At 47.0% G+C, this 21,576-nt stretch overlaps 1 protein-coding gene across 3 annotated transcripts in view; it reads left to right on the top strand.

The window, feature by feature from the left end:
* GALNT10 (polypeptide N-acetylgalactosaminyltransferase 10) overlaps positions 1-21,576 on the top strand; it is a 184,050-nt gene that overhangs the window by 86,633 nt on the left and 75,841 nt on the right. For 2 of the 3 annotated variants that reach the window (XM_045820382.1, XM_045820372.1), the window contains exon 4: positions 16,522-16,688. In XM_045820382.1, the coding sequence (XP_045676338.1) occupies positions 16,522-16,688 (167 nt within the window). Of the gene's footprint in view, positions 1-16,521; positions 16,689-21,576 lie in introns of those variants that run through there. The other variant, XM_045820390.1, reaches the window with a different exon arrangement.

Below are 21,576 nucleotides of genomic sequence, written 5' to 3'. Positions count from 1 at the left end.
ATTTTCACTGGAAACAATGCAAGCGAGAGAGCACAATGTAGCAACATCTTTAACTACTAAAAGTAAAAACTTTGCCAACCTACAATTCTGTACCCCATGAAAATGTCTTTAAAAAATAAAGGCAAAATACATACTTTTGAGACATCAAAAAAGCTGAAAGAATTCATCACAGCTGTCAGGTAATATAAGAAATGTTAAAGAAAGCCCTTTTAGGGAAAATAAAAAAGATACCAGATGGAAATAAGGATCTTTATTCACAAAGAATGAAGATCACTGGAAAAAGGAATTACATAAGTAAATATATGCCATGTTTCTTATTGTTTAAATCTTTTAAAAAGATATCTGTAACCAAAAATAATAGCATATTGTTGCATTTAAAACATATGTAAAAGTAAAATGTATCGCAACATAAAAATTAGAAGGGAAAAATAATAACACACTATTGTAAGGTTCCTATACTACTTGTGAAGTGGTGAAGATAGACTATAATAATTAAAAGTATATGCTATAAACCCTAAAAACAAGCACTAAAATAGCAAAGCAGAGAGCTGTGGCTAATAAGCCAATGAAGGAGGTAAAGTGGAATCACGAAAAATATTCAGTAACCCAAAAGAAGGCAGGAAAAAAAGAAAAAGGGAGCACAGATCAGAACAGAGAAATTGAAAGCAAGGACCAAGATGGTGGACTTTAACCTAGCCACATCAGTGATCATGCTAAATGTAAAAGCTCTAATCATTTCTGCTAAAAGGTAGAGATTGTCATATTTGATAAGAAAGCCAGGTCCAGCTACATGCTGCCTGCAAGAAACCCACTTTAGATACAAGCAAATTAAAGGGAAAAGAACAGAAAAAGTCTACCATGCTAACACTAGTCAAAAGAAATCTAGAGTGGCTATGTATTAATATCAAAGTAGATTTTAGAACTAAGAATGTTACAAGATATAAAAAAGGTCATTTCATAATAATAAAGGGGTCATTCATCAAGAGGACATAGCATTCCTGAATGTTTATGCACCTAATAATACCGCTTCAAAGTGCATGGAGCATAACTGCATAGAGCTGCAGGGAGTTCCAGACATAGCCACAGTTATGAAATTGTAACCCTTCTCTCTTGATCATTCATAGAACGAGTAGACAGAAAATCAGCAAGGATGTAGTAGACCTGAATAGCACCATCAACCACTGTGACCCAGTTGACACTGACAGAACACTCCATCCACTCCATTCATTAACAGCGGAATATACAGTCTTTTCAAGTGCACAGGGAATATTTGCCAAGATTGGCCACATTCTAGAGGAGAAAACGGGTCTCCATGAATGTAAAAGGTTTCAAGTGCTACCTAATATGTCCTCTGACCACAGTGGAATAAAATTTAGAAACCAGTAACAGACAGTCTTGAAATTTCTAAATGTTTGGAAACTATGTAACTCATTTATGAGTAACAGATGGGTGAGAGAAGAAATCAAAAGGAAAATTAGAAAGTATTTTGCACTGAATGACAGTGAAAACAGAATAATACCAGAATCTGTGGGATGTCACCAAAGCAGTACTGTGGGCTATATTAGAAAAGAGTGGCCCCAAATGGATGACACCAGCTTCTACTTTAAGAAACTAGAAAAAGAACAGCAAATTCATCCAAAATAAATAGAAAAAGGAAATAAAAAAGATCAAAACAGAGACCAGTGAAATAGAGAATAAGAAAACAATGGAGAAAAATCGATGAAACCAAGAGCTGGTTCTTTGAGATGGCCAATTAAATTGATTAACTTCTAACCAGACTAATAAGGTGGGGGGGAAAAGGAGAGAAGGAACAAATTACCAATAATAAGAACGAGAGAAGTGATATAACTACAGATTCTGTAACTATTAAGAGAATAATAAGGGAATATTCTTAACAACTTTATGCCTATGAATTCAACAACTTAAATGAAACGACCAATTCTTGAAATAGGCAAACCACCAAAGCTTACTCAAGAAGAAATGATTCCTTTGAATAGCCATGTATCTAGCAAAGAAATTGATGTTGTAGTTAAGAACCACCCTGGCCCAGATGGGTTCACTGGTGAATTCTACCAAAACTTTAAGAAATAATACAAATTCTATACACTCTTCCAAAAAGTTAAAGAGATGGAGTACTTTCCAACTCATCGTGAAGCCAGCATTATACCCTGATACCAAAACCAGACAAAATGCAAAAAATTGTACCAGAAAAGAATGTCATAGACCAATATCATGAAAAGATTAGTCAGGTGCTATTATTACCATCATTGTTCACTTTTTTTCAGATCAGCAAATGGAATCAAGGGGTGTGGTGTGGCGTGTGTGAAGGGTGACCTGTGGCCGAAGTCACGCAGGTGCACCTTTGGCAGGTTGTAACTGGAGCTCCATGGGAAATGGATTTGTTTTTATGGTTTGGCAACCACCACAGCGTCCAAAATACCCAGACCAAAGGGCAGGGACCCAGAGCAGCAAGAGCATCAGAGGCAGTGGCTCCCTGAGCCCAGGGGAGCTGGTGGCCGAGGGTCTATTCAGGGACCACCACCTTCCCCCATGGTCATAAGGCCTTGGTGGTGCTGAGGGCTTGAGAACCAGGAAAGCCTCATGTTTCCAAGTATGCCCAGAAGCACAAGGGGAATCTTCAAGAATGGTGATGGAAGCCTGAGCAGGAGAGGCCGGGGGTGTACCAGGAATTGAGCTTTCCTGACCCGAAGGCATCGCCAGCTGTGCATCCATGTCGGGGACACTAGGGACCAAAGGAAGCTGCTGGCAGAGCCGCTGCCTGTGTATGATCTTGGGCTCCTGCCCTGCACGGCCGCCTCATGGACGTGTCCAGAGCCAATTAAACCGGGAACCTAATCAAAGGCCACTGGGTACTTGTGTTAGAGTGGCCTTTCCCACTCCACCCCCAAGCTGCAGCCTCCTGAAATGCAGCCGTCTTCCGCTCGTTCACACCAGAATGACATGTTGTCATTCTCTGCCTGGAACAGAGCTTAAACTCTCAAGCCTATTAGTTGTTTGAAACTGTCTCTGCAAATCATTCCTTCTCGGCAAAAATTTGTCATGTGCCCACCACGGGTGCTCACGGTGTGCACTAGGCCCTGGGGAAACAGCGCTGAACAAAATAGGCAAAATGCCCTTCCCTCTCTGAGCTTACAGCCCACTGGGGGGGGGGGGTCACAAACAATTATATATATTAATTTTTCAGGTGATGATAAGTAATGTAGGGAAAAAAGACGTAGAGTAAGGGGTAGAGAGAAGGATGGGACTGGGATGCGCTGCCCCCCAACCCCCGCCCAGAGGCCAGGGAATACTGCTCTGGTGAAAGGCGTCCGAGGAGAGAGAGGAAGAAGGGAGGGACTTAGCCAGGCACTTCTCTGGGGGAGGAGCCCCACAGGCCGAGGAAACCAATGCAGAGGCCCTGAGGTCATCACACTGGACTCACCTTACAGAGCCCAGGATACCAGGAGGAGAATGATTACAAGCAGGACTAGAAAGGTGTCAGGGGTAGTCAGGGCCTTGGTGGGCTTTGTCTCTTACCAAAGTGAATGAGATGGGAAGCCCTGGAGGGCTTTGAGCAGAGAGCAACCTGGTCTGACTTTCCTTTTCAAAGCACCTTGGTTGCTATGTTAAGCACAGACTGTAGGCGGCCAGGGGTGGAGGCAGGAGAAGAGTTAGGGCGTGTATACAGCAGGGCAGGGAAGTGGCCGTGGCTCGGACCACGGTGGTAGCAGCCACAGAGCAGCAGTGGCCACGTTCTGGAAGATGAACACAACAAGAGGGACTTCCAGACAGTGAGGATGTGAGAAAAAAGAGCAGAGTCAAGGGTAGCAGCAAGGTTTTTGCCAGAGCCACTGGGAGATGCTGTTTACAGGAATGCAGTCTTTGGGAAGACGAGGTTTGGGGGAAACCAAGATTTGCTTTCAGACAAGTTTAAGGCGTTATTAAACATCCAAGTGATTGTGTCAAGTAAGCAGATGAATGAATGGTGCCATTTGTGAACAGTGAAAATGGTGACAGGATCCTGTGCTGATTGCTGTGTTTTTATTGTGGTTTTAATTAACGCGCTTTCCTCAAATGGCAAGAAATGCCTGAGACACAACAGACGTAAATCTGAGCAAGTCCCAAGACCAGCCATGGTCCGAGGCGTGGTCGATGGCATTTGTGTGCCATGTTCAGGGCGTGGCGAGGGTGATGCCCACCTTCTGCGTTGGAGACGGATGGCCGCCCCTCCCCCTCTGCACACGCACAGAGCCCAGGGGCTTCCTTCAGAGAGCAGTAATAGGCTGGGAGGACATGTTTGATACATATTAGCAGTTTTTGCCCTTTTTACCATAAGTCATGTGGTGGAGCGAGCTTGCTGGACACTTTTTAAACGGAGTACTTTAGGATAAGATTAGCGGCCAGAGATGCCCAGGACGTGGTTGATGCAGACGGCCTAGTTTGACAGGTTGTTAGCCAGGCAGTTGTGTGGGGAGGGGAGGGGGCAGAAGGGAAGGGGCTGGAGCCTGAAGGATTTGTGAGCTGCGAAAGGAAACAAGTCCACGTTTCTTTGGAGCATCCCTGATTTTGGGGGAGCCTTAAATCGGCCCTCTGAAATCACATGGCTCCTTTCCGAACAATGGCCTTTCTTTCAACACAACAGTTATTGATCCTTCAGACCCAATGTTGGCCTTTAAAGGTGCTCCTAAGCCTTAAAATAAAGCGGCAGCCACTAAAATTTCTCAAATCAAGTTCTTTTCTGTAATTTTAAAAATGGGTTTCACTGAATTCAGCCTTTGGGTTGAAATTGGCTTACAAGCAAAAATGGCTACCTGTCAACTAAGTGTCAAACGGGCATGTGCCCCCACGATTTATGTGGGTAGAAACCACCCAGCACCCACATAAGCTGATATGTGGTTTGAGGTTTTTATCATTTCTGCAAACAGATGCATTTTCTTAGTCTAATAGAAATGGATGCTGCGCTCGCCATTAATAGTAACGTTTCCCATTTATCATGTGTTTATGTACCAGGCGTCGTGTTGAGTGCGTTACCAGCCTGGGCTCACTGGTTCCCACTTCGAGGTTTTGTGTGATGATCCCTTTCATCCTCTGCGTTTCAACATTATCTCCTCGTTTACCAAAGCACTGTCACAACTGTCTGTGATTCCAGCCTCTCTGAAATTGTATCGAATGGGGTTCACCAGCTCCCTTTTCCAGATGTAACACACTGAGCCTGGGAAAAGTTCGGCTCTCTGCTCCAGTTCACACGGCAGCAGAAGGCAAAGAAGACTCAAACCTTGATCAGGCACGTGCTCTTTGTACTGCGTCGTGCCCAGATTGAGACCCGTTCCTCACGGAGAAGGAGGGAGATGGGCTTTGGCTTTTGGTTTTGCTTTGTTGTCGGTATATTTCTTTTAAAACAACGTATTGTTGACACTGTTACAAATGTCCCCCCCGTGTTCAAGGGAGAGACATTGTTTTTAAATTCTCATCCTTTTTGCATGAAAGTTCTTGCAGGCAGGAGCGGCTGGGTAAACGGACACAGCCGGCAGACTGCGCGTGTTGGTGTCCTTTACCTTGCTGAAGACAGTACGCACGCCTGTCCCGGAGCAGACACGTAGCACTCAGTAAAACCGGCTGCAGAGATGAGTTTGATTGCTAAGTGGTGTTGGCCTTCAGAGGGTTTAAGTAAAAAGAGAGCAATGACCAGAAGATAAAGGTGATTATCAATCCTCTCCCTTCGTTGAGATGGCATCAAGGACAGCATGGTCAGACAAGCACAGCGCAGCTTAGTTTAGGAACAGTCTTACCTGGAACAGAATCTAATTCGGTCCCAGCTGAAAGCCTCCTTCTCCACACTGTTTTAAGGGGAGAAAGCAGTAGTCCTCCCCACCATACACACACCCCTCTCCATCCCTAGATCTGCCCAGGTAGTGAATGGTAACAGTTTGGCTTTCTGTAGTTTTTCCGTTGTTTATGCAACATAGACAGACATGTGAAGAGGTTTGGGGTTTGGGTTTGTTTCCCAAGAATGGAACTTTTTACTTTATTCTATAAGTAGCTTTTTATTCCAAAGTAACTTTGTTTAGCATTACGGTCACATTTCTAGGTGTTTCTAGCAGCTGTGTAGTATTCCACAGGACTACAGCCACCATTCCTCTGTTGGCGGGCAGACAGGTACAAGTACAGCAGGCAGGTTGTTTCCAGGCCTTTGCTCCTGGAAACAATGGCAAAAGCATCCTTGAACACATATCTTTACATCTTTGTTTCTTCTTTCTCCTCTTTTGTGAATCGTTAAGGAGCTTGACATGAAAGCCCATGTCCCCTAACAGCATTTGCCTGGCAGCTGACATCTAGCCGAGATCCGAGGTGTGGGCGTTACGGTTACCATTTCATCCTGGTGATCCCAGGCAGACCTTGTTGATTCCCAGAGTCCCTCCTTCCTGCTGGCAGCCTGCGGTTAACGTTCGAGCACGTGGGACACATTGCCTGTTGGGTCTGCAGGAGGACCGGTTTTATCACGTGGGACAGCCGGGTGAAGACACTGTCGGACTTTGCTGTGGGCTTCTTAAAAGTTTTTGTTGTTGCTTTTACAACTGTGTTACAGCTAGGTGTGATCTGAACAAGGGGGTTTCCAAAATGCGAGTTCAAAGGGGAAGCAAAGACAGCACAACCAAGATCCTTTAAAAACTGCTTGATCTGAAGTCCCTGGTGCAGGTTAGGGGGTGAGAATCTGACGGTGAACGGATGGTGCAGAGGTGCCTAATCAATATTCATGAACCTCTGTTATTCTCTTACCTGTCTGTCGAGGAGCAGGAAGAGCAGCTGAGTGCAGCAGGCTCTCAACTAAACCTCCCCTGTTTGCAAAAGGACCTTCGTAAAGATGCTGGAGCCGGGGTTCAAACTGTCACACTCATCACCCGGCCCCTCTGACTCCACGGGACTGTGTTGAAGAGAACCCAGTGCCCGTCTCATCCCCTCGCTAAGCCTCACCCCCGAGTTGGTCGGGCTAGGCCCTTCCAGCTCCAAACCAGCCCAGCAGCCATTCATCCCCTGTTCGCATCTACAAGGCTCAGGGCTGGGCATGCGGTGTGCCACTCACAGCACCTGCGCTCTTCGTCTTCTCAGGCTGTTTTCATTCTGCTTTCACCTCACACTCACGTGCAAGGAGGAAAAGTTATCCTAATTTATTACTGCTTATGTTATTTGTCTGTTCCTCCATTCAACTCTGCATCCCATGGGACAGGGACACGACTTGTTCCTCACCATTGTGATCCCAGGGCATAGTACTGTGTGTGTCACATAGTAGGTACTCAGGAAACATGTCCTGACTACACCAGTGGTTGTGGGCATAAGCCAATGAGGACGACTTGAGCCGTGAGCTGGCTGAAGCCTGGGCACCGAGAGTGGGACCCATGTCGACAAGAGCAGAACTCTCGCCTGAGCCTAACTGAGGCCGTGCACCCTTTCCTGGGATGGCCATCCCTGACTCCCAGAGAGCTGAAGTCAGGAGCATCCTCTGCTGTGAGTTCTCCGCCTTGACCCGTCTCCAAGGACACAGCTAGCTACTTCTCCCTGCGCAGGGCTGTTTTAAATGTGTAGCCTCACCTAGTTCTCGTGACATTCTTGTGGTGTTCCCATCCCCCTTCCACAAGTAAGGAAACTGAGGCTTGGCAAGGGGCAGAACCCTGCCCCGGTCTCGCAGCTACAGAGTGGCAGTCGGGATTTGAACCCAGGTTCAGAGCACCCTTAGTTCTTTAGACATATACAGTGTCAGGTTTGTCCATTCGGTTGACGCGTTTCAGTTTGGCCTGTGGACGGTGTCCCATCCTAGGGAGCTTATAGTTCCCTTCAAAATGGTTGGATTGTTCTGTTACAAAGTTGACTCGGAGAGAAGGTTTTTGCCATGCTTCCCTTTGATTTTGACTTCTTGAGTATTCTAACGTTCCATCAGCAAGCCCTGAGGGCGCATCTTAAGGGCCTGTGTAATGAGGTTCATCTTTGTGTCCCGAGAGCTCGGAATCCTTTAGGGAATATTAAATTGAGGGCTTCTCTGTTACAAATGAGCTCAATCATTTCCTAGCCTTCCTGCTGCCTCCTGTCCCCCACCGCAGCCCGGAGCCCAGGCCACTTTCTCCCAGTCGGTGAATGAGCAGAGTTCTGGTCCCGCGCAGCAGGAAACGAGGCTGCGCCCTTCAGGTCGAGATAACTCCTGGGTAGCAGTAGTTTCTGCCTCTGTCCTTCAGGAGCCATCATTAGGTCCAAAACAGATTCATTCGACTGAAAGGGCTTACAGATCATCCAGTTATAGCAGCAGCGATGCTGTTAGTTACAAGTGATGGAAACCTAACTCAAACTGACTTAAGAAAAGAAAATATACTGGTTCGTGTGGCTGAAAAGGCCAGGAGTAGACCTTGGCTTCAGCGTCAGCTGGATTCGTCAGCTGGATTCGGGTCCCTCAATCATGCCAGCGGGAGCCTCGCCCTCCAGCTGCTGGCTCTGTTTTCTATTCCGTTAACCATTTCAAGACAGGGAAGAGTCCGCACGGGGGCCCCGGGCAGACCAGACTTGCATCCTCCCATGTTCAGTTTCAGCAGAAAAGAGCCTGCCTCTTTCCCGGTTGTCTCAGCAAAGATTTACTCTGACTTCCAAATGCCCATCCCTGAACCCGTCCCTGTGGCTGGGGACCTGCAATGCTCTGATTGGCTGAGCCAGGCTCCTTTGCCCATCCTCAAAAAAAGGCAAGGACCTCCCCATAAATCGTATGGAAACGAGGGGTGGGAGACTCCCCCAGGAAAGTCAGGATGCTGTTACCAAAAGAATGGGAATACAGGACTAGGGGAAGGAGTTTGAAGCAGGCACACGAGACTTGCCCGTCACATCTGTCCAGCCCCTCCCTGACATAAGGTCCAGCGAGCAGAGGGGACCTTCTCTTTTGCATGGCAGGGCAGGAGCTAGCAGCCAGGGCTTCGGCTCCTACTTAGTTCCCTCCGTTTTTGTTTTTGATCTATTTGTTCTTCTTTTTGCTTATGTAATTACTAGCACGGATACATTGTCCCTGTAAAAATAGGATGTATAAAGGCCAGATGCTATTGACCAGACCTTACCAGCTGTTTGACCTTAACAGCTTACTCTGCTTCTCTCTGCCCTGTTTCCTCTTTGTACTGGCGGCAATGACAGTCACTGCTCCTAAGAGCAATGGGACAGTTAAGTGACTTAATGCATCTAAAGTGCTTAGAACGTTCCCGGGCATAAAGGACATTCTTCACAGATGTTTGCTGTTATCATCGTTGTGGTCCTCCACCTTATTTTTCAACTGCTCTTCAGTGTTCTTCTACAGGTTGAATTTTTCACATTTATTTAAGCTTTCCCTATTGACAGGTATTGTTTGTACCCCCGTTGTCACTGTTTCGGCGTGTGTCAAGGAACGCCCCCACTCACGCCTCTTTGTCCTCAGGCTGCACGCCTCTGCCTCAGCTTTGCCCTGTCGGGGAGGGACCCCATCGGGCCGTGAACCCGGGAGTGCGTGTGCAAAGGGCAGACGGTTTCTCCCTCAAGTCCTAGTTGGGAGGTTTGAAACTCCACAGCTGTTTCTTCTGTGGTGCCATCTGGGGCCAGAAATGGTCAGCCGAGGGGTCCTCGAGGTGGATGCGTGCTGGAAGCGTCACCATGTCCCTGCCGTGCCCTCTGGGAGGGCATCACTCTGTCTGACCCTGCCCAAAGGGGCGTCTTCCAGGCGTCTCAGGAAGCCACACTGCGCCTGGGAAGGCACAAAGATGTGGATGCCGGGCTGCAGAAACAGATGCATGTCCAGAGAAGAGCACAGAGGCCAGCCCGGGTGTCAGCTTTGGGCAGGGCGCCACTGTCATTATCAGTTGTCCTTTAGCCTTTTTGTGTTTTCCAGACTTTTTTCACACTGAGCAGCTACCACTTCTGTCATCAAGAAATGCGCATATACAAATGTTATTTTAAATAGATACTATCTAGATTTGAGTCCTGGATCCAGGCCACTTATGTTTCTGGGCTCTGTTTTCCTTATGTGGAAAATGGGGGGAACCCTCCCTGGGTCCCCTCCCTCCCAGGGGTTGGTGCGGATGATAGGAGGGAGGGAGAAGAGTGCTTTGTACGCTGTCAGGCACGGTGAAGTTCGGGGAGGCGGAGGTGGTTATTGTCTGGCCACCTTTTTCACTGGGAGCAGTGCCCTAGTTTTCCCTTCCTGGAGACCACAGTCTCTGTGGTCCTCCGGAGGCATTGGCAAGGGGACACTTTGTGTGTGCTGTACACAAAGGAACTGGGCATAAGCCACCGTCCAGTGTTGTCATCTCAAGACGCAACATGCAGACAGGTCTTAAAGGACACTTCTCAGATGGGGAGGTCATTGTGGTGGTCGGTCGCCTTCCATCCACCATCCCCAGGCCTCCTCTGTCTACTGGGGTCCGAGGCCCAATAAGGGGAAGAGAAACGGGGCCTTTTGCACAAGCTCCCAACAGGAAGGGGGCCTGGAGGCAGGTCTTCAGAACCTAGTGTCCTGGGTACTGGAGGGATTCATTTTAGCACGTCACTTTTTTTTTCACTTAAACAAAGAGCCTCTGCTAAGCTGGGATCAAACTGCTGGCTGGCCCACATGGCAAAAATCAAAATGCCATTTTGTGCTTGTTTAGTAAATAAGTGGATAGATGAATAGGAGAGGGAGAAAAAGAGAGGAGACCAAAAAAAGAAAAAGGCACACGCTCAGGGTTGCGATTCAAGCCAAACCTTTTATTCAAGTACTGAATAATCTCTAATTCCATGATTGGATTAAATTAGAAGCGAATTTAGTCTATTTAGTCTACTGTGGTGGTGTTTAATTCCCTCCCTATATGAAGGTGTTGCAGTGTTATCTACTGGCAGGCTCTGGGGTCCAGTTCTGAGGTTTCAGAGAGCCTGGGCTCTCTGCTGCGTAACAGCTCTACTGTATTTCACCCCTTGGACTCCAGGCAGTTTATTACAGCTGACCACACCTCGCCCCCGCCCCAGTGCTGCTTCAGTCAAGCAAGCCTCCTGTGAAATTGGATGGAAGGCGGGACTTCTTGTAGAAAGCGAGATGTTGCCTATTTTTCTTGGCCACGGAGAACTCAGTTGAGTTAAGGGGAAGAGATTTTTAAGAAGAGGGGCTTTCGTTTATTTGTGAGGGCTGATATAATGAAGTTGGAGAAGGCTGGCTGAAATGATCAAAGGGACGAGAGAAGTGAGGAAAGGGGCGGAGAAGAGCTGTGTGAAGCCTGGATGAAAACAGTCCAGCCAGATGGACGAGCAAGAGAGGACGTGCAAGAATTCCAGAGGTCCCGAGGGGAAAGAGAGAGACTGACTTGTCCAGCAGAACTGGACTGCCAGAATTAGAGGAGTCTGGTTCACACAGCTGGAACTGAGCTCACCGCCAGAATCCCAGAATTTAATCCTCTACCCCAGCTTCTGTTGGCGCTAGCAGAGAGAATTTGAAACTCGGGCAACCATAAACCCTGATCCAATTTTCCCCCAATATTTCTTTTTTTTAATCTTTTATTTTTTAAAGATTTTATTTATTTAATTTTAGAGAGAAGGGAAGGGAGAGAAAAAGAGAGGGAGAGAAACATCCACATGGGGTTGCCTCTCGAGCACCCCCTAGTGGGGACCTGGCCCTCAACCCAGGCATGTGCCCTGACTGGGAATCGAACTGGCGACCCTTTGATTTGCAGGCTGGCACTCAATCCACTGAGCCACACCAGCCAGGGCCAATATTTCTTTCTGAAAATTATCAAACATACAGAAAAGTTTAAAGAATTGTACACAGAAAGTTCATGTTCCCACCATTTAGATTATGCAGTTAACATTCCTCTACTGACTTGATCATGTCTGTCCATCCCTCTTTCCCTCCATCCACCCATTTTATTTTTGATACATATCAAAGTAAGTTGCCAAGAGACCTGGGCACATTCTGACAGTTAAACAGTGCATTGCAGTGTCATACAAAAGGAGAGATTCTGTTATGTGCATTGCCCCAGACGTCGCAAATTTTCCCCCCAGACTTCTTACCAGTATTGTGAAGCTCCCTCCCATGATGCTTTTGGGCTCTCAACTTCAAATGTCTCCAGGCACCTGGAGGTAGCAGGAGTCAGGGAAGCAGCCCTGGCATACAGCTGTGGGAGTGTAGAGAGCTGAGGGCCCGAGCACACCTGACCCATACAGAGAGGCATCCACTGTCAACTCTAGCCCATCGCTGCCACGTGAGACTCGTGGGAGTTTCCATGTCAGACCTTTCCCTTTTTAAATGTTTGCAAATGATGTTTATGCACTGGGCAAAGGGTATCTAGGATGACTCCTTATGCATGAGTTTTCGAACTGCCGTAACACATTACCATACACTTAGCAGCTTAATCAACACAAATTCATCTTTACAGTTCTGTAAATCAGAAGTCCAACTTGGATCTCACTGGGCCAACATCAGGGCATTGGCTGGATATTCGTTTCTGGGGGCTCCAGGGAAATCTTGATTGTCTGCGCTGTTAGCAGAATTTAGTTATGTGGAGTGAGCATCCCGTTTCCTTGCCTGCTGTCAGCTGAGGACCATTTCCAGCTTCTGAAGGCCACCCGCCTTCCCTGGCTCACAACGCCTCCCTCCATCTTCAACGCCAGCAGGGGTGGGTCGAGTCCTTCTCACACTTAAAATCTTTATTCCTTCCTTCCCATTGCTCTAACCAAGCCAGAAATGTTCTCTGCTCCGAAGGACTCCTGAGTTTGATTGGACCCACCTGGATAATTCAGGTTTCTCAAAATCATCTTAAGCTTCTTAACCTTAGTCACATCTGCAAAGTCCCCTTTGCCATGTAAGGTAACATGTTCACAGCTCCTGTGGATTAAGGCTTGGACATAGGGACTGCTACTCTGCCCACCTCAGCTGATTTCCAGATACAAGATTTTTCATTCCCTTTGAGTCTGCCTGGTCCTCAGATCACCTCTTCTGGGCCCTTGGGAAACCTCCTAATATCCCTAATGAAACAGGTTCCACAGATAGAGAGGAATGAAGGACAAAAGGAATCTTGTATTTTCTATAATCACTGTTAGCAATAATGTTGATATTATTTTGCTGAAACTTATATACTGTAGAGAAAAAAACTAAGTAACTGTGTACATGTTAAAAACCTAGATTTTGGCCCAGGCTGGCGTAGCTCAGTGGATGGAGCGCAGGCTGCGAACCAAAACATCGCAGGTTCGATTCCCAGTCAGGGCACATGCCTGGGTTGCAGGTCACGGCCCCCAGCAACCGTGCATTGGTGTCTCTCTCTCTCTCTTTCTCCCTCCATTCCCTCCCTAAAAATAAGTAAATTTTTTAAAAATCTTTAAAAAAACCTAGATTTTTAGCAAAAGAGGTAAAATATTTAAAACCAGACTGACATTACAAGAAAACTACACACCAATATCCCTGATGAATATAGGTGCAAAAATCCTCCACAAAATACTAGCAAACAAAATTCAGCAACAGATAAGAAAGATTTTACACCATGACCAAATAGAACTTAGAAATGCAAGGTTGGTTCAACATATAGAAATCAATCAATATAATATACCCAATACTCTATTAACAGAATAAAGAACAAACCCCATATATGGTCATCTCATTAGACACAGAAAGCATTGGGCAAAACACAACACTTTTCATGACAAAAGCATTCGGCAGACTAGGAACAAAAGGGAACTTCCTCAACCCAGTGAAGAGCATCTGTGAAACATCCATACTAACATTATGTTTAATGGTGAAAGACTGAAAGCTTTTCCTCCTAAGATTAGGAACAAAATAAGGGTGTCTGCTCTTGTCACTTCTGCTCAACATTGTACTGGAGTTTCTAGCCACAGCAATTAGACAAGAAAAAAGGCATCTCAATTGGAAAGAAAGAAGTAAAACTGTCTCTATTTGCAAACAACACTCTCATATATGGAAAATCCTAAGAAATCCACACTAAAAAAATTAGTATTAATAAATGTGTTCAGGAAGATTGTAAAATACTAGCTCAGTATACAAAAATCCATTTTGTTTCTCTATATGAGCAAGGAACAACTTAAAAATGAAATACATATTTACTAGACATTTATTTCTCCAAAGAAGATATACAATTAGAAAGCTGCAATAATGAGATACCACTTCATACCCACCGGGATGTCTATAATCATAGGAATGACAATAACAAGAGTTGGTAAGCACATGTGGAGAAACTGGAACCCTCGTAATTGCTGGCAGGAATGGAAAATGGTGCTTCTACTTTAGAAGACAGGTCGGTAGTTTTTTTTTTTTTAAGAGTAATCATGGAGTTACTTTATGATCGAATAATTCTACTCCTTGGTATCTACCCAAGAGAATTGAAAACATATGTATGCACAACAACTTGTACATGAATATTCATAGCAGCATATTTATAATAGCCAAAAGGAGAAACAACCCAAATGCCTGCCTATAAATGAATGTGGCATATCCATCCAGTGAAATGGTATTGTGCCGTGAAAAAGAATAAAGTGAAAGAAACCAGACACAAAGACCACATATTATATGATTCCATTTATGTAAAATGTGCAGGATAGGCAAACATGTGAAAACAGAAAGCACATAAATGGTTGCCAAGGACGAGGGGAAGGGAATAACGGGTAGTGACTGCTAATGTGGGTGGACTTTCTTTTAGTGGCAATGAAAATGTCCTAGAGTTGGACAGTGGTGATAGTTGTACGACTTCGTGATTATATTAAACACTACTAAATTGCATACTTTAAAAGGGTGAATTTTGTGGTATGTGAATCACATCTCAGTAAAAGGAGATGCAATATAAAGTTGAAGCTTAATAAAACTCTAACCCTAAATATTAAATATAAAACTTCAGCATAAACGTATGACATATCTACTAAAGTATATTTCTAGCTCCAGCCACCGTGAAGGTGTAGAAACCATAACCAAGCCAGCAGTAGTGAGTGCCCTCAGTGCCCAGTATCTGAATGGAGGTATTGATGGTATTAAGGAGCCAGGGTTCCTTGGCAGAATGGCTGATTCTGAGTGAGGGCAGGAAGTGTACCGGCTAAGCCTGGGATCTTCTGGTATCTTTTATCAGAGAGCAGAGAAGCTATCAGTACTCTGTGGTTATGTTGGAAGGACGAGGAGCCAACTCGAGAAGACTCCCTTGGGCTAAGACAGGCTTATTGAGAACCAGTAAGAATAATACTTACCCTGAATTGAGACATATTAATTATGTTAAAATGTATGAGATCATAATGAAAACCACTAATTGCCATCTTTGGGGAGTTCTGGGAAACCAAGTCATTCTGAAACAAAGAATCAAGAACTTACACTGTCTTTCCTGTACTTCGGGGTAACCAAATAGTTAGTGTGGTCATTTTTCTTGATAGAAATATTCCAGCTAGTAAGTGAAGAATTATAGAATTAGAATATCATCGTTTTTGCAAACCCCCGATGAAATAAAGGATTCATCAATTCACCAACATCACAAAAGGAAAGACAACTGGATATTGCATATTTCCCATGGGATACTCACACCTTTGAAAATGTTGCCAGAATATTCCATCCAATTAGGTCAAGCCCCTAGATCTAACTACCAGTTTACAGGAACTGGGGTTGGAGGGTGGACAGATAAACAAACATTCAGAGAACCACAGCAAAGCAAGCAGCAAAATGCAGACTGTGGGCAACCCTATAGGACAAATGACCCCGTTTCTTCAACAAATAAACTGTAAGAAAAAAAGAGACACAGGAGACATCAGCTAAAGGCAGTGTATGAACCTCGTCTGGATCCTGATTTATACAGACCAACTATGAGAAGACACAAGAAGACCCAGGAAATTTGAACACCATCTAGATACTCGATGATAATAAGGGGCTATGATAATTCTTTTCGGTGCTGTAATGATATGGCAGGCCCACAGGGGCAGGGCCTCCCACCCTGAGGCTTACCACGGGGCTGAGGAAGGGTGGAGGAGAAAACAAGCCCTTTGCTGGAAGAGCCCGGAGAGGGGAAGAGAGAGGGGGCTGAGCCAGTGAAGCCTAGGTGATTCTTCCAAACTCATGGATAAAGGGTTTCTCCCCCACTGGGATGAATGTGCAGGGCGGGGAGAGAGTCCAGAGCTGCTGAAGGGCTCTCCTCCACATGGGGTCGTGAGGATGGGCACCCGTGTTCCACTACATGGGGTCGTGAGGATGGGCACCCACGTTCGTATCATGACTGAGGCTTAAACACGGTAATGAAGCACGGAACCCCCGTGCTGCTCCATCAGCACTGGCTGCCCTTCTTTTGGATCGTGTGTGCTTATCCCCGTGAACTGTGTGTACAGGGGTTGGAGGCAAACAGGTGCAGGTTCAGGATGCCAAGTAGAAGAAGGTTCTGGAGTGGCAGAAGTGTCTCCAGCTTTCACTCATTCCCTGAAGGCTGGAGAGGGAGTGGGATTCGCACTTAGCCAAAACATGTGCCTGAGTTCTCTTGGCAAGATGAGAGCTGAACCTGTCCTCTCCCTGTCCCCCGTGTCTCCCTCTAGCTGCAACAGAAAACGCTACCTGGAGACGCTCCCCAACACCAGCATCATCATCCCCTTCCACAATGAGGGCTGGTCCTCCCTCCTCCGCACCGTCCACAGCGTGCTGAACCGCTCACCCCCGGAGCTCATCGCCGAGATTGTGCTGGTTGATGACTTCAGCGATCGAGGTAGGGCCCGTTCGCCCAGTTCCCGCCCTCAGTGCTCCCTCCTGGGACTTCCTTGCCAAAGGGGTGGCAGGTTTTCCCTACTTCAGCAGCACCAACATAGGGGCCGCCATTTACTGACTCTTGCTCTGCGCCCGGCCGTGAACCTGACACTGTGTGCGCATTATCTTGTATAGTCCTCACAGCAACGCACGCAGTAGGTTTTATTTTTATCCCATTTTTATCTCTACAGAAATGCATTAAAGTGTAACAGAAAACCTGATAAACAATAGCTCAGACAAGTAAGGATTTCTTCCTTAGTTAATCATTCATTTTGTAATAAGATTCAGGATTGGTACAGCTGCTCAAGGCTATCATCAAAGAATGAATCAGGCTTCTTTTTTTCTGCTTCCTCATCCTCATGGTCACAGAATGGCTGCTATGGCTCAGGAAGAAGGAAGGAGGGCAAAGAGAACAAAGCTTCTTCCTTTCAAGACTTTGTCTTCTTATTCACGAAAGACTTTTGGCCACAATTCTGCCGTCTGGGCACCTGTATCTGCAAGGGTGGCGGGGCCATAGGAGTGTTCTGATTTTAGTAGAGGCAGGAAAGTGGATTAGAGAAGGTGTTAAAAAAAGTAATATCTGCCATGCCGTTCAACAATAAGGAAACAGACTCAGAGGTTAAGTGTCTTAGCCTTGGCTATACAGCTCTTACATGGTGATGTGGTGACCAGACCTTGGCTGTCTGTTCCCGAGCATGTGATCCTAGCGACTGTACCACACTGCCTTGCAGCCAGTAGCTTCAACTTTTGCATCAAAGGTTTCACCAGTTGCAGAAAAATCAAGAAGAATCCTCTCCACTGTTCACATTGTGTCGAGGTGCTAATCAAGGGTGAAGGGAGGGAGTCTGAGTGCGCTCCAGAGCGAACAAAGCTGACCTCCCTGTTGACCCATTTTAAGACCACGTTCTTAATTGCATGCCTTTAGTAAGATGCCTCAGTGGTGGGTGGGTGTGTGTGTGTGTGTGTGTACACATCCCCTCTCTCTCTCTCTCTGTCTCTCACACACACACACACACACACACACAACTTCAGTTGCTACCACCTCTAAAATCCTTCCCTAACTCTTGACCTACACTCATTGTCATGAAACCATTTATTTTTCCTTCTTAGCATTTATCACTGGCAGAATTAAAATACAAATAAGTATAACATGTGAACATTATGTGTGTTGATATTGACTGGATTGCGTGTCTCCCCTGCTAGACGGTACCTTCCGAGATCAGGGGCCACCACACTGGTCTTGTTCACACATGAAACGCACGTGTCCGATGAGTGAATGATCAGAGTTCTTTCCCTCTGTCCCCTTAACACTTGGCCACCATGGTTATGTAGCGTCTAGCACCTTGTATGAGATGTATTTGTGTCCCTGAAGTGAGGTCCGTGAGCCCACTGAAGCCGGGGGGGTGTCTCCGGGCCTCCACAGCCCTGTTCTTTAGCAGAGAGTCTGGCAGAGGTTGCACCTTTGACGCTGGCCCTGCCACGTACCAGACCCCGTCACCTGACCTCTGTGCTCCAGTGCCCTCCTCTGTAGGCAGCTGCGACTGTTAAACGAGTTTCGGGTAAAGTGCCTAGGACAGAGCCTGGCACCTAGTGAATGTTGGACATGAACACTGGGGCTTGGTGTTATCGTTGTTGTTATTGACATCACCTGTAACTGACATCACTTGTGACTGGTGGCAGGAGGGGAGTCAGGGTGGACACACAGACATGGAGGTGCAGGCACAGTCTTCCCACTTCTGTGGGTGAAAGGGCTTTGTGAATTGTCAAACATTAAACAAATGTTCTGTTGCCTCACCTCCCACCTGAACGATTTCCTGCCCATTTGCCATGTAGGTGGTCATTTGAATGTACCGGGCCCATACATTGTCCCATTTGTTCTTGACAAGAACGACCTCTGAGGAAGGCCTTGGGGTCCTTGGGTCTCTGATGGGGAGCTGGGTTAAGTAAGTGACTTGCCCAGAGTCACGCAGCCGGTGAGCGGCACACCCGGGCCTGGAAATTCAAAGCCCAGGACCCTTGCTCTGGGTGTTTGCGTGTGCCGTTGAGTGGGCTCTGACTCCCGGCGACCCTGTGACGAGCGATGGCCGCCGTGCTCTGTCCTCAGCAGCCCTGCTCAGCTCCTGCAGACTCACGCCTAGGGCTCCTTTTATCAGGTCCATTGGGCCCATATTTCATCTCCCTCTCCTGCCGCCTTCTATTTTCCCAGCGTTATTGTCTTTTCCAAAGAGCCCTGCCTTTTCTGGATGTGCCTGAAGTAGGACAGCTTCAGCTTTGTCATCTTTGCCTCCAGTGATATTTCAGGCTTAATTTGCTCTGGGACCCACTCGTTCATCTTCCTGCCAGTCCGGGGCATTCGTAAAGCTCACCTCTGACATCGTATTCCGAATGAAGCCGTTTTTTCCTCTTTGCCTTCTTCACTGTTAATTTTCGCTTCTGTACATAGTAATTAGGAATACGAGGGTATATTCCTCTCCCACTGCCTTTTTCTCCCTCTCCTGCTCCCCTGCTCCGGTCTCCTCTCCCAGTGTCAGCCTTCTTCGAGGCTGGGCCCACCACCCATCGGCTCGCAGCCGGACCGTGAAAAGCAACATAAACGGGCACATTGCTCATGTGATTACTGGATTTCCGTGTACCACGCTGCAACAGAAACAGCCTCTGCTCCTTGAAGCAAATAGCCAAGGTTCTCCCTACCCCTTGGGGGGTGCTGTGAGGGGTATGGAGAACCTCATAGGTGCAGGTGGGGTTCAGGTGCCCCTCCTGGCGTGGTCTGTGTTCGGTTTCTAAAAAATTGTTCCGCTGCTTAGCAATGCACAGAAACCACAGATGTATCTCAGCCTGCTCGTTTTACAAGTGGGGACCCCAAGGCCTGGAGCAGTGGGCACAGCCAGCTGCTAGCAGAGGAGACAGGAAACCCATCTCCAGGCTCCGAAAACAGTCTGGTCCCTCCTCGCCGTAGCTGGCTGTGTGAAATATCCGCAGAAGCGCGTTTGTGATTCCTTTCTGTCCCCAGGGACACTTCTCAGTAAATTACTTTTCTGTTGTATTAAAGAGCAAACTTCCTGCTAAAAAGAGCTCATTATCAAGGACGGCCAGTCCTGTACCCTAATGGTTTGCACCTCTAATATCTCAATTTCCTTAAAGTTATACTCAGGGATAAAAATAACATGACCGCCCACCCCCACTCGCTCCCATAAAAAAAAAAGTAACAATCTTGAGAAAGAAAAGGTCAGTTTTATAAGAATGACATTCTCCAAGTGCATCTGTTTCTCCAGAGAGCAAAAATATTAATGCAGTGTGGTGCCACACCCACACCCCCAAAAGATAGGGGATTGATTAACTATTGTCCCATTTCTCAGGTGGCAGTGAAGACCCATGTCCCTGATCATTGCCCCATCCTCTCAGTGAATCACGTGTAGAACCCGGAGGAGAAGTCTCACCTCACCATCCTCCATCCTGCACATCAGCTGTCAGAGCTGGCGACTGGCATTTTTTCAGAAAAACAATCATTATTCCTGTTTCAGGAAGCAATTCTCAAGGCAGCTTTGGAGGAAAACTTACTCCACAGTGATTGCTTTAAAAACGAGACGTGGGGGAAGCGGTGTCGGCTTCACGAGAGGCCTGTCTCAAGCGCAGCAAACGCGGGCCTTTGCAGGAGGCGTTTCTCTGGGCCGCGTGCAAGTGGCAGTTCTCAGAGTCGAAATTCATAGGCACTAACTACGGGCCGTGTTGGCGCTGCCTGGCTGAAGGTGTTTTCCTCTGAAATGAGTCTCCTCCAGGATCCTCGGGGCAACTAATTGAAATTCAGCGAAGGGTCGGGACCTTGGGTAGGAGACGAAATTGGAGCAGACGAGTTCTCGAAATAAGATCCAGAGCTCTGTGCAGGCAGCTCCGGGGACCAGAGTGGAGGCAGACGCCGACACCGGAAGAGCCCTGGCGTGCTTACAAATAGGCCACTGCGTGTCCAGGGGTCTCCAGAAGCTCTTCAGATGCATGAGCTGTGCTTGAGGATTGCGGGGGGTGGTTCTGCACTTGGGAGAGACCCGCCCCCGTGTTGCACTGTCTGGGTAGGAGATTTTCATTAGGAAACACAGAAAGCCCTTTGGTCATTTGTTTTTGTCTGGAACTCTTCTCCTTCCCCTTCCCACTTTTCAACAGGGTTGATTTTCTAGAAAAAATGGATATGTAGTCCATGGGAAGGATTGTTATCTTTAGGTGAACTATACGGGGCCCGGAATGATGAGGTACAGAAAGGAAAGGCTGTGGTATCAGCTCACCGATAGCATTTTCCCCACCCCAACTTTCTGTCAGCAAATAAACTAACAGAAATGTACACAGGGCCCTAGCAGGTGCGTCTCAGTTGGTTGGAGCATCGTCCTGCAAAGCAAAAGGTCGTGGGTTTGATTCCCAGTCAGGGCACATGCCTGGATTGCGGGTTTGGTCCCCGGTTGGGGTGCATATAAGAGGTAGCCTGTCGCTGTTTCTCTCTCTCTCATCATTGTTTCTCCCCCCCCCCCATTTTCCTCTCTCTAAAAATCAATAAGCACACCCTCAGGTGAGGATTAAAACAAATTTTACATGTACACAAGGACGGATTCCCTAAAGGGAACTCCTTAAGCAAGTGTTTGCAGAGCCCTTGGCAGACTGCGGCAGTGAGCCGTGCTGGAAGGAGCATGGACATGACAGGCCCTTCGGTTCCCGTGGGAGAGATGCTCACCAGGGTCCCAGGCCTCTTTCCATGATGGGCTTGGTAACTTGGGCAGCACGCTCACACCACGCCCGTCGTGGGACACATCACAGGAATCTGTTTGCCCTGACCCGATTTTCATTTCAGCATCTCTTGACGCTGCCCC

This window comes from Phyllostomus hastatus, unplaced genomic scaffold, assembly GCF_019186645.2.
Source record: "Phyllostomus hastatus isolate PE091 unplaced genomic scaffold, TTU_PhHast_1.1 phas_contig_150, whole genome shotgun sequence".
NCBI lineage: Eukaryota > Metazoa > Chordata > Mammalia > Chiroptera > Phyllostomidae > Phyllostomus > Phyllostomus hastatus.
This window is presented reverse-complemented; position numbering and strand designations above follow the sequence as displayed.